At 37.8% G+C, this 13,067-nt stretch overlaps 3 protein-coding genes across 3 annotated transcripts; all 3 read right to left on the bottom strand.

Annotated features, from left to right (window-relative positions):
• Positions 1-483: 483 nt before the first annotated feature.
• Positions 484-1,509, bottom strand: LOC311304918 (trace amine-associated receptor 13c-like; the record flags this gene model as incomplete). The annotated part of the gene is made up of 1 exon (XM_084432275.1): positions 484-1,509. The coding sequence occupies one exon, from the start codon at positions 1,507-1,509 to the stop codon at positions 484-486; it is 1,026 nt and encodes a 341-aa protein (XP_084288401.1).
• Positions 1,510-6,151: 4,642 nt separating this feature from the next.
• Positions 6,152-7,177, bottom strand: LOC311305341 (trace amine-associated receptor 13c; the record flags this gene model as incomplete). The annotated part of the gene is made up of 1 exon (XM_084432985.1): positions 6,152-7,177. One exon carries the CDS (start codon positions 7,175-7,177, stop codon positions 6,152-6,154), a length of 1,026 nt encoding a protein of 341 aa, XP_084289111.1.
• A 4,040-nt stretch (positions 7,178-11,217) lies between these two features.
• LOC311305515 (trace amine-associated receptor 13c-like) lies at positions 11,218-12,243 on the bottom strand (the record flags this gene model as incomplete). Its single annotated transcript, XM_084433287.1, has 1 exon — positions 11,218-12,243. The coding sequence occupies one exon, from the start codon at positions 12,241-12,243 to the stop codon at positions 11,218-11,220; it is 1,026 nt and encodes a 341-aa protein (XP_084289413.1).
• Positions 12,244-13,067: the final 824 nt, after the last annotated feature.

A 13,067-nucleotide genomic window follows, 5' to 3' on the forward strand; every position in this document is an offset into this window, starting at 1 on the left:
ACTTCAAAAAGAGCAAAAAGGGTGGAAAAGTTGATGTAGGGATTCATCATAAAGCAAATAATAAAGGCACCCACGACCACACAGAGAGTTTTTGCTGCTTTACCCTCAGATCGTCGAGAGCTTTTAAACACATTCTCATTTTCATGATGGTTTGCCTGACCGATTGTTCTTACATGTTTTTTGCAACCATAAAAATCCTTACAGTCCAACCATGACAGAACAAGGTAAGAAAAAAGTTTGTAATGAGTCTAAGACTAACCACAGTTTACTGAAAGTGGACTGCAACTTCCTATACAGTATCTTGATTTAATGCAATTTGTATTTAATGCATAATACAGAGTAAGACACTGTAAGTGTGCCAGAGATCTGATTTTAGATCACCCTTTAATTTATCACAGAATAAACATCTGATTTTACACTGTCTTTTATGTGATCTGCAAAAGGAAGCATCAGTGTGCTGCACAGTGAGATCAGAAATCAAAATCAAACAGTGAAAAGAGTGATATCAGACGAGTTTGGTTCAAATATTCTCATTGTTATAATGAGAGAAAGGGTTTTTCTAAACCATGGATAGAAAAGGCCATATATGATGGGATTTATGGTTGAGTTAATGTAACATAACCAGCCAAATACTTGAAAAAGAGCAACTGGGGTGGAAAAGTTGATGTAGGGATCCATCATAGAGTTAATAAAAAACGGCAGCCAGCAAATAATAAAGGCACCCACGACCACACCGAGAGTTTTTGCTGCTTTACGCTCAGATCGTCGAGAGCTCTTAAATGTGCTTTCATTTTCATGCTGGTTTGCATCACCCATTGTTCTAATGTGCTTTCTTGCAATTACGAAAATTCTTGCATACAGTCCAACCATGACAGAACAAGGCAAGAAAAAAGTTAGTGACGTGTCTAAAACAGACCACAATGCATTGAAAAGCAGACTGCAACTTCCTATACAGTATATTGATTCAATATATTCATCCAGTCCTTCCACATTAGTTTTCGAGTACACTAAACCATATGAATATAATGCAGCCATGCTCCAACTTATCATCACCATGACCCATGCAACAGGGATGGTTATTCTCATAGGGTATTGAAGTGGATAACACACAGCCTGATATCGATCAATAGCAATAAAAATTAGATGAAAAATAGACACAGATGTGAGAAATAAGTCAAAAGTTGAGTGGAGCAAACAGTAGGTATCTCCATAGTACCAGCAACCACTGATAGTACGGATCATACTTAAAGGCATGACCACCAATCCAATCAGTAGGTCCGCGAAAGCCAGAGACATCACCAGGATATTAGTGGGAGTCTGGAGCTGTTTGAAGTGCGCTATGGAGATGATGACCACCGAATTTCCTAGAATAGTCACAGTCATCGCCGACACCAATATGAGATACAACACAGTCTGAGTGGACACAAGGTGTGTGCCTTTAACACAAGAGTTGTTCACTGCAGGAAAACAAAACTCAGTGGGATCGTATTCTTGTGAAGATAAATCCATCTTGCCTGTCTCATAAAACAGAACCTATAAAATGCTGTTTTATTTAGTCTAGTAAGGATTTTAAATAGTCTTTATTCTCTTCTCTGACCCTCCCACATCATCACAAGGCAACAAATGACAATCAAGCACTCATTAAAAATGAAGAGTTAAAATATACCAAATGAAATGACATTATTTCAAATTTCTGTTTTGTCCATTACTCAATAATCATTCATCTTCGTATATAAAAATGTATATTTCAAATAAAATTGTGTAAATGACAGGAAAAATTAAAGCTATACCATTTATCTCATGGAAAATCCCCAAAAATATATGGAATAGTGAGCAAAGATGGCAGCAAACCGTTCACATTGTCAAGATTCCCTATTGCTGCGTATCAATTCGCCTACTTATATTACGCCCTAAAAGTATGTACTCTTTTTGTGAAGAAAAAGTAGATACTTTTGAGTGTGTTGCAAAAAGTAGACAAGCTTTGGGACATACTATCACATCATACAATTGCGTTTTAACTGTTGCTCTCTGTCGCATCCTGTCAAGCAAACTGTCTGGTCAGTCATCTCGTCACAGTTAAAATCCTCCACATTTCCTTTAATTTAATTTAATTTCCTACAGTATCGAAGAAAAATGCAGAAGCATGTTGATCTGCAGTTGCGAGTCTTTCATGCAGAGACTCTCCTCATATTAATGTATAATGATGCATTTAAAATTTAATGGCCAAACGGATCTTTATAAAAGTCCACATTGTTATTGCAGATGGAATATAACATGGATAACATAATTTTTTTTTTTTTTTATCAGGTTAAACTTTGATTGGTCACTCAAACCTTTATCTGAACCTCTCACCGTCGGTTGCGCATATCTGCCATGTTTTGTAGTTTTTTAACACTTTTTTTCTTGTGTTTGTAGTTCCTCCTCCAAAGCCCAATGGATTGTGGGCAATATTAGCCTTTAGAGTGTGCACGGATCCACACTTCGAAAATCCACTGGAAATTGTTGACCATCCGGGGTTTTCTGGCATACTCTTTTCAACATACTATGCTTTGGGACAAACTTATTTTAATCTCACATACTGTTTAGGATGGATAGTATGGACACTGAGACACAGAGTTAGTCTCTGTTTCATGGTCTCTTATTTTGATTTTCTTTTGTCTGGTTGTGCCTATGTTCAGTTCCTGTGTATTTAGTACCTGTTTCCATTGTCTCCATTGCTGTTTTGTTAGTTTGTATAGCAACCCTTGTTTATTACCATGACAACTAATCTTCTACACCTGTCCTTCATTTAGCCCCTTGTCACTTTGTGAATTTAAACCCTCAGTTATCTTCTGTTCTATGTCTTGTGTTCATGTTTTGTGCTGTTGTTTCTAAGGGGCTGTTTACACCTGGTCACTTCATGCGTTTTCTGTGATCGGATAGCTATCCGATCGTGAAAAGACCAGGTGTAAATGCCCTCCGAAACGCATTCGAGACGGATTTGAATCCGATCGCTCAAACCACTTCAGGAGGTGGTCTGGGCCGCATTCCAGACGAAACTGGACAAGTGTAAATGCATCTGGTTGTTGAAACCACATATGTAAATTTTACTCCTCCCAAAAATGATAAAGAATAAACGTGTGAGAGCTTGTTATAGGCTCTATGTAATGTTATAGCCAGATATGATGACGCTACTGCTACACTCATCACAGCAGGTGAGCAGCTGAGCATCTATTCATTAAGCAAACATGCAAACTATCGCAAATCAAAGTGAAAGTAATTTGCAGACGCTTAACACACAATTATCATCTTTAAAAGTAAAGAAACGAAATGATCTTACCAGGGCTGTTGCCGCTCTCTCTTATTGCGGGCTTTGAATTAGAAATTTTAGCTGATGATCAATAAAATGCAGCTCATATCTGTTGCTTTCGGTGACGTGCACTCCATTAAATCTGCATGTAGCGCGGGAATTGAAGATCGGATTTATATCCATTTGCAAAAACACATTTATGTGACCAGGTGTAAATGGAATAGTTTTGATAAATCAGATTGCTATCCGATCTGAGAAAATGCATGAAGTGGCCAGGTGTTAACAGCCCCTATGTAGGCTATGGTTTCTTATGTTTATTAAATGTGATTTCGTTGTTCTTCTGCATCAAGCCTATTTTGTGGCCTCTAGCCAGCGCGTGTGACAGAACACAAGACCTGCAAAAAAAAAAAAAGGTATGGATCTACTAGCAACATCTCTCTTTAGCCTTTGCCAAGGAGACAGGGCCATTGAAGATTTTGTAGAGGACTTTTGTGGACTTTTAATCTGGAGGATTTTAATGACGCAGCACTTAAAGACATTTTTCGCATACTGTAGTTTTAAATGAACATGTATTTTGTTTCATGCCTCAACATTACCTGACTTTTGTTCAGTATATTGACTTTGTCCTAATGCTGAGCGGTTCGTAATTTTCTGTTGGAGTTGCTGATGAGGAACTCGACGCTCCAAAGTAAACGCCACGCCAGAGTCTCATCTCATCACGTCATGGCCGCCACATCACAGTCTGGAAATATATCAGGTACAGTACTTGACAATTTTTTCAAGAAAAGAAATCTCTTAACTTGTGTAAACTTTATAACCATGTCAGTTGGTACATTACTATTAATGATTGAAATTAACAACGGATTGCACATAAGGTTGTTTTTATAATACAACAGTTGCATTTCTAAATTTTTTAATGATATACTTATGTTTGTACTCTAATTAGTTTTTTTAATATAAACGTTTAAAAAGTGGCTCATACACACTTATTTACATGATGGATTTACTTAAACATATATTAAATAATAAAGAACAGGTTCAATAAAAAAATAATAAATATGTAACAAAGTGCATATATTTAGCACTCCTCTGTGGAGTTGCTTTATTTAGCTTACTATCAAGCTATGTACATTTTAAAGGCTTTTCTGGGGTAAACATAACATACAACATAAATGTAACAGAGTGAGATGTAAACAAGCTGTTCTATAGATGTCTTTCCTCAGTCAAAACATTGCTTGAGCGATTTATGAGCCATGATACATTTCGGTAAGGTGTGGCCTACTGTATATTTCAAGATACCTTCTGATGTTCGTTCATGTATTTCATGTGATAATTAGTATTAAATTCTTCTTTTTTTCATCATTCGGTATGCAAAATGTATTTTATATCATGCATAAATGCTTTCATGCATGAAAGAGTGGTGCATGTATGATGTATATTTGCAGACCAAAACCCAGAAACGAGTTAGCATTTTAGCACTTCCAGTTCCATTGTCCTGAAGTCAATGTTTTTTTTTTTTTTTTTTTTTTTTTGAGTGGGTATTTGGTTAAGTGCTTGAAATAAGGTCTGTGGCAAACACAAGCTCATTTTTCACGTTTTAGTCTACGATATAAAATACATCAGTAATACCCTCTTGGGATTAAAAAGAAAAGCTGTTACTTGTCTTGTAAAAGGTAGTTTTTAACAAGTGTCTAAACGAGGTTGTCGGGGACATTAAACGTTATCAGGCCGAACAAGAAAACTAATCTACTCACAACTCCATTTTCACAGCCAGCTTGAGTGTATAATTGTTGTATTATTGAGTGTATAATTCATAAAAGTAGTTAATTTGTGTAGATTATTAAAATTAACAAAACATGTAAGTATCATAAACTTTTGTTAGCCACAGTGCTTATTTTCTGCAATAATTCAAAAGCCAAGGGAAAAATCCTATTTGTTTTTTGTCGAGGGAACCAGGGTGATGCAAACTTCTGGGTTGGCCTAAAAAAAAACATCTTTACTGCAGCACTTTATGCAAATACTATTTATAAATGTGTGAGGATTTCCTCATGTTTGCTCGTATACAGGCCTACTGAACGATTGGGCCGTTTTTTGGACTTGGTATTTATGTTCTGTTTGTTTAAAATAATCTGCTTTGCAATGTACTGAACTAAGGTGGCTGGACTGTTTTTTTTTTTTTTTTTTTTACAGATAAAACACATTGTATTTTACACTGTTCTTTATTTATGAGAGGTCAGATCGCAATTAAATAAAGTCAAACAGTGAAAAAATTTGATATCAGACAAGTTTGGAGAAAGTGTTTTTTTTTAAACCATGGGCAGAAAAAAACAAACATGTATGATGGGGTCTATGGTTGAGTTAATGTAACCAAACCAACCAGACAAACGCTTCAAAAAGAGCAATTGTAAGAGGAAAAGGTGATGTAGGGATTCATCCTAGAGCAAATAATAAAGGCACTGCACGACCGAGAGTTTTTGCTGCTTTACGCTCAGATCGTCGAGAGCTTTTAAACACATTCTCATTTTCATGATGGTTTGCCTGACCGATTGTTCTTACATATTTTTTTTTTTTTTGCAACTATAAAAATCCTTACATACAGTCTAACCATGACAGAACAACTTAAGAATGTTTGTAATGCGTCCAAGACTAACCACAATTTACTGGAAAGTAGACTGCAACTTACAGTATTTTGATTAAATGCAATTTGTGTTTAATGTTATGCATAATGCACAATAATACACTGTAAGTGTGCCAGAGATCTGATTTTAGATCACCCTTTAATTTATCACAGAATAAATCTCTGATTTTACACTGTCTTTTATGTGATCTGCAAAATGCACAGTGAGATCAGAAATGGAATAGTCAAACAGAGAAAACCGTGATATCAGACGAGTTTGGTTCAAATATTCTCATTGTCAAAATGAGAGAAAGAGTTTTTCTAAACCATGGATAGAAAAGGCCATATATAATGGGATTTATGGTTGAGTTAATGTAACCTAACCAGACAAATGCTTCAAAAAGAGCAACTGGGGTGGAAAAGTTGATGTAGGGATCCATTATAGAGTTAATAAAAAACGGCAGCCAGCAAATAATAAAGGCACCCACGACCACACCGAGAGTTTTTGCTGCTTTACGCTCAGATCGTCGAGAGCTCTTAAATGTGCTTTCAGTTTCATGCTGGTTTGCATCACCCATTGTTCTAATGTGCTTTCTTGCAATTACGAAAATTCTTGCATACAGCCCAACCATGACAGAACAAGGCAAGAAAAAAGTTAGTAATGTGTCTAAAACAGACCACAATGCATTGAAAAGCAGACTGCAACTTCCCATACAGTATATTGAGGAAATAAATTCCTCCAGTCCTTCCACATTAGCTTTTGAGTACACTAAACCATATGAATATAATGCAGCCATGCTCCAACTTATCATCACCATGACCCATGCAACAGGGATGGTTATTCTCATAGGGTATTGAAGTGGATAACACACAGCCTGATGTCGATCAATAGCAATAAAAATTAGATGAAAAATAGACACAGATGTGAGAAATAAGTCAAAACTGGAGTGGAGCAAACAGAAAGTATCTCCATAGTACCAGCAACCATTGACAGAACGGATCATACTGAAAGGCATGACCACCAGTCCAAGCAGCAGGTCCGCGAGAGCCAGAGACATCACCAGGATATTAGTGGGAGTCTGGAGCTGTTTGAAGTGCGCTATGGAGATGATGACCACCGAATTTCCTAGAATAGTCACAGTCATCGCTGACACCAATATGAGATACAACACAGTCTGAGTGGACACAAGGTGTGTGCCTTTAACACAAGAGTTGTTCACTGCAGGAAAACAAAACTCAGTGGGATCGTATTCTTGTGAAGATAAATCCATCCTGCATGTCTCAGAAAACAAGAACAGAATACAAATGCTATTTAGTCTAGTAAGGGCTTTAAATACTCTTCATGTTCTTCTCTGACCCTCCCACATCATCACAGGGCAACAAATGACAATCAAGCACTCATTAAAAATTAAGAGTAAAAAAATATAGCCTATGCCAGTCACAACAGGATTTTATTTTTGAGAGAGATTGCCGAAATACACTTTTAAACACAAGTATTGGCCTTCAACTTACTCAAATATCTAATGATACAAAAATATAAATAAATAAAAATCTTCATGGTTCAAATGTTGAAATATCTTACTAAGATGTGATTCTATATGTTTTATACTCTTCTAAACAGAAAATTACCATGGTGAACCCTGTTTTGAATTCAGACAGTTTAATACAACTTTCACAAAAGTCTAGTACGTTACTGCCGCTTGTCAATCGCAGCTGTCACAGTTGCTTGGCGACAAGAACAACCCTCCGTAGGCTAGACCGTCCCATTTAACAATGCTTTGCTTAACAAAGCAAAGTGTCCTTCGAAGGTTGCAGCCTCTGAATTGGGATGCAGCTTACATCTCTGTTTCATGGACTCTTATTTTGATAATCTTTTGTCTTGTTGTGCCTATGTTGAGTTGTATTTAGTTCCTGTTGCCCTTGGCTGAATCCGAAATCGCCCCCTAAACCCTTAATTACTATTCCCTACATTAGTCCACTTAATAAAATTCACTTGAAGGAGTGAATGAAAACGAGTGAGTGAATTTGGATAGCCGTTGAGAGTACATCGGCTGTACACTCGTTATTGCGGTGCAATGTGGGATAGAATGAGTGCACTCAATTACGTCTACTATAGTTTCGGACATCACTGCAAATGGCTGTCCCTTCAAATAATGCCCTATCTGAGGGTATAGGGGGCGATTTCGGATTCAGCCCATGTCTCCATTGCTGTCTTGTCATTCTATAGCAACCCTTGATTGCTACCATGACAACTAATCTCCTAACCCTGTCCTTCATTTACCCCCTTTTCCTCTTGTATATATAAACCCTCAGTTATCTTCTGTTCTTCGTCTCATGTCAAAATTTTGGGCTGGTGTCTCTGTCTATGGCTTCTGATCAAATCTGATTTCATCGTTCTTCATCGTTCTTCTTCCGTTCTGTTAGAACTGTGTCGTGTTAGCGGCCTCTAAGTTAATAACTAATGATCTTCGCAACGGAAGTGAATCAATCAGTCATAACTTTAGCTGGACAATAATTTTATCCTAGAGCTGCTGTAAAGCCAAAACAATTTCTGTTACTGTAATTTCCTATTATCACTGTAAAGCTGCTTTGAAACAATTCATATTGTCAAAAGACAATATATAAATGAAGGTGACTTGACTTCTGTGCCAAGCCACTTTTGTGGATTATCACATCTAGCCAGCATGTGACAGAACACAAAACCTTCAACTAGGGATGGGATTATTGCATCGAAAAATGATTCACTGTTTCGAAGTGTTCAAAATGCAGCACGCTGGTGACACCTGCTGGTCAGAACAGAGTAAATGCAACAAAAACGTGGGCCAAACATGAATACAGCTTTTACAAACCTATAGCAAATGTTTTATTGAAAGTAAAATCTATGAATGTCTGTATAATATGTGTTCTTTTAACAATTTTCAGGGCTTGTTTCGTTTGTTCCATGGCTCAGCTAAACAGGCCAATAAGAGACTATTAACTACTATTATTCCTTTTAATTATACTAATGTCTCATTAAAATGTCTACAAATGTATAAAACTGATGAGAGATCAGGTAAAAACCATACACACTTGTTCAATGGTTCACCGCTAGGGGGCGATCTCAGTGAATCCGCATGATTCATGTGTTCACAGAGACCGCCCAACAGCGGTGAACCATTGAAATTTCTAAATGTTTCGAAACATTTATGACGTAACGATGCCTTGTTTACTGAAATCACATGAGTTTGGCAGTTTGATACATGCTCCGAACCACTGATTCGAAACAAAAGTTTCGTAAAGGTTTCGAAGGTTCATGAAGCAGTTTTTTGAAAGCACCTATCACAACCTTCAACAAAAGAAAGGCTTGGATCTAGCAGCAACCTCTCTCTTTAGCCTTCGCAAAGGTGACTGGCCACTGAGGATTTTGTAGAGGACTTTTGTGGACTTTGTATTCAGGTTGATTTTAATGACCCTTAAAGACATTTTTTCGTTTTGGCTTAAATTAACATATGTCTCGTTTCATGCCTCAAGATACCCCTCACGGGACTCTTGTTCGGTATGTTGACTTTGCCCTAATGCTGAGCGGTTCATCATTTATTGCTGGAGTGGCTGATGAGGAACTCGACACTCCAACAGTAAACGCTACGCCAGAGTCTCATCTCTTCACGTTATGGCTGCCACGCCAGAGTCTCGTCTCTTCATGATATGAACTTTCTGTCTGCCTAGTCACTGCCAAGAAAGCCAAATCGGAACTCTCTACCAGCCCCTTTTATGGCCAAGGAGGCCATTTATGAACTCTCTGCCTGCCCAGTATCAGCCAAGGAGGCCGTCTTGAACCCTTTGTCTGCCCGGTCACGGCCACGGAAGCCGATTTTGAACTTTCTGAGCTCCCTATTATGGCCATTGAGGCAGTAAATAATCTCTCTATGCTCTTTTTCAGTTTTGCCACGTATCCATCATGGCCAGTACCGTCACTGTCCACTGTGGTCTTCGGCTCCACCTGCTCTAGACAGTGCGTGACACACGTAGGGTACTTCTGGTCAGCCAAATTACTGCCATTGAGATGAATAAGGTTTAGGACAATTCCAAGAATCGATTCAATTTTAATTCAAAAGCTTGGGATTTAGAGAATTCCAAACTATTTGATTTTATATCAATTCCTTTGGAAATATATCAGGTACAGCACTTATAGACAGACAAACTATAGACAGTCACAAAACCCTGTCACACTCCACAGTGGGAAGCCATTCACTGCCACGCCTGGGGAGCAATTGGGGGATATGTGCCTCGGGATGTAATATGTATTTTATGTAATACATAAAAGAGTGGTGCAGGGATGACATAATTTTGTAGGCCAAAACCCAGAAACGGGTTAGCATTTTAACACTTAAAGTTCCATTGTTCTGAAGTCTGTTTGAGTGGGTTGTTGGTTAACTGTTTGAAATAAGGTCTGTGGCAAACACAAGCTCATTTGTTCATGTTTTATTCTACAAAATAAAAAATAAAAAATCATCAGTAATACCCTCTTGTGTTTTTTATTTTTATTTTTATTTTTTTATTGTTACTTGTCTTGTAAAAGGTGGTTGCTGACAATGGGACTAATGTGTCTAAATGGGACTACAGAGGTTGCAAATTAAATGTCATCAGGCAGAACAGGAAAACTCATATACTCACAACTCTGCTATCACAGCCTCCTTGTGTTTATAATCAGGCTCTTGCAAACTATTATAACTCTAAATTTCAGGAGACTGAACGAGTAACTTGTCGGAAGCTTAGTGGTGATGCGACTATGGTGTAGTTTGTTTATAGTCTATGTTTAGGTTTTGACTTCCGCCGGCTGTCTTTACACTTGAAAATAAAAGTTGGTAAAAAAGTACATTTGTGAAGATTATCATGATGAACAAAATATGTGTGAATCATAAACTTTTGTTAGTCAGAACTTATTGTCTGCAATAATCCAAAAGTAAAAGGAAAAAAAAAATCCTATTGGGTTTTTGTCGAGGGAACCAGGGTGATGTGAACTTCCCGATAGGCCTACAAAAAAACATCATTAGCCTACTGCAGCACTTTATGCACATATTGTTTATAAGTGTGCGAGGATTCCCTCATTTTTGCTCATACATGCCTACTAAATGAGTGGCCAGTTTTTGGACCTGGTATTTATGTATGTTTATGTTTAAAATACAGTCATGCCTGCTGAACTAAGATGGACTTTTGCTTTTTTTCTCTCTAAAAGTTTACATTTTTATATAAGCTTATCTTTTTCACAGATAAAACAGTTGGAATTTTACACTGTTCTTTATTTATGTAAGGTCAGATCGCAATGAAATGGTCAAACAGTGAAAACAGTGATATCAGACGAGTTTGGTTCAAATATTCTCATCGTTATAATTAGAGAAAGGGTTTTTCTAAACCATGGGTAGAAAAAGCCATATATTATGGGGTTTATGGTTGAGTTAATGTAACCTAACCAGACAAACACTTCAAAAAGAGCAACTGGGGTGGAAAAGTTGATGTAGGGATCCATCATAGAGTTAATAAAAAACGGCAGCCAGCAAATAATAAAGGCACCCACGACCACACCGAGAGTTTTTGCTGCTTTACGCTCAGATCGTCGAGAGCTTTTAAACACATTCTCATTTTCATGATGGGTTGCCTGACCGATTGTTCTTACATGCTTTTTTGCAACTACAAAAATCCTCAGATAAAATCCAACCATGACAGAACAAGGCAAGAAAAAAGTAAGTAATGTGTCTAAAACTGACCACAATCTACTGAAAAGTAGACTGCATCTTCCTATACAGTATATTGATTCAATATATTCATCCAGTCCTTCCACATTAGCTTTTGAGTACACTAAACCATATGAATATAATGCAACCATGCTCCAACTTATCATCACCATGACCCATGCAACAGGTATAGTTATTCTCGTAGGGTATTTAAGTGGATAACACACAGCCTGATGTCGATCAATAGCAATACAAACAAGATGCAAAATAGACACAGATGTGAGAAATAAGTCAAAAGTGGAGTGGAGCAAACAGAAAGTATCTCCATAGTACCAGCAACCATTGACAGAACGGATCATACTGAAAGGCATGACCACCAGTCCAAGCAGCAGGTCCGCGAGAGCCAGAGACATCACCAGGATATTAGTGGGAGTCTGGAGCTGTTTGAAGTGCGCTATGGAGATGATGACCACAGAATTTCCTAGAATAGTCACAGTCATCGCCGACACCAATATGAGATACAACACAGTCTGAGTGGACACAAGGTGTGTGCCTTTAACACAAGAGTTGTTCACTGCAGGAAAACAAAACTCAGTGGGATCGTATTCTTGTGAAGATAAATCCATCTTGCCTGTCTCTGTCCTGTTTTTTATTTATTTAGTGTAGTAAGGGCTTTAAATACTCTTCATGTTCTTCTCTGACCCTCCCACATCATCACAAGGTAACAAATGACAATCAAGTATATTGTCATTACATTATTTAAATGTTCTGTCTGTCTATTATAAGGGTGTCACGATTCTCCCAATCCTCGATTCGATTACATTTTCGATTCTAAAGTCACGATTCGATTCGATTCTCGATGTAAAAAAAGAGTTTTCCACCACTGAATAAGGTTGCATGTCCGCGGCTATAAATACTCCTAGCGTGCTTGTAATTGCCTTTCCACGTGTTTGGAAGTTTTATTCCAAAGGAAGACGGGAGAGTAGTTTGTGTTACAGTTGTTGGTTTAACAGATAAATCTATGTTTTTGTGGTGCCTGTGGAGATGCCCTGCCATGTTAGTCGTGCTGCCGGTGGAATAATGTGGTATACGTATAGCAGACCTTGCAAACTGTGTTTTTTTTTGTCGACAACACGAACGTTGTCAACATAACTCACTGGAAATCCAAAATACTTCTACACCGTGAAAGAGGAGGGGGTTCAAGTTCTGTCGACGGGTCTCCGGCGTCTGCAGTTGCCATGCTATCTTTTGGCTGGTTGTTGTAGCTGTTAGGTTGACTCGCAGCACTTCAACACGTGTTTTTTTTTCTTTCTCGCTTGGCAAGCCGAGCTGACGTGACATGGGGGCGTGGCAGCATCGACGATTCCATTTTTTTATTCGATAATCGAGATTGAGCATTAATTTCGATCGATTTCGACACCCTTAGTCTATTAATAATGTTTATACCATA

Source organism: Rutilus rutilus (genome assembly GCF_951802725.1).
Source record: "Rutilus rutilus genome assembly, chromosome: 15".
Lineage (NCBI taxonomy): Eukaryota > Metazoa > Chordata > Actinopteri > Cypriniformes > Leuciscidae > Rutilus > Rutilus rutilus.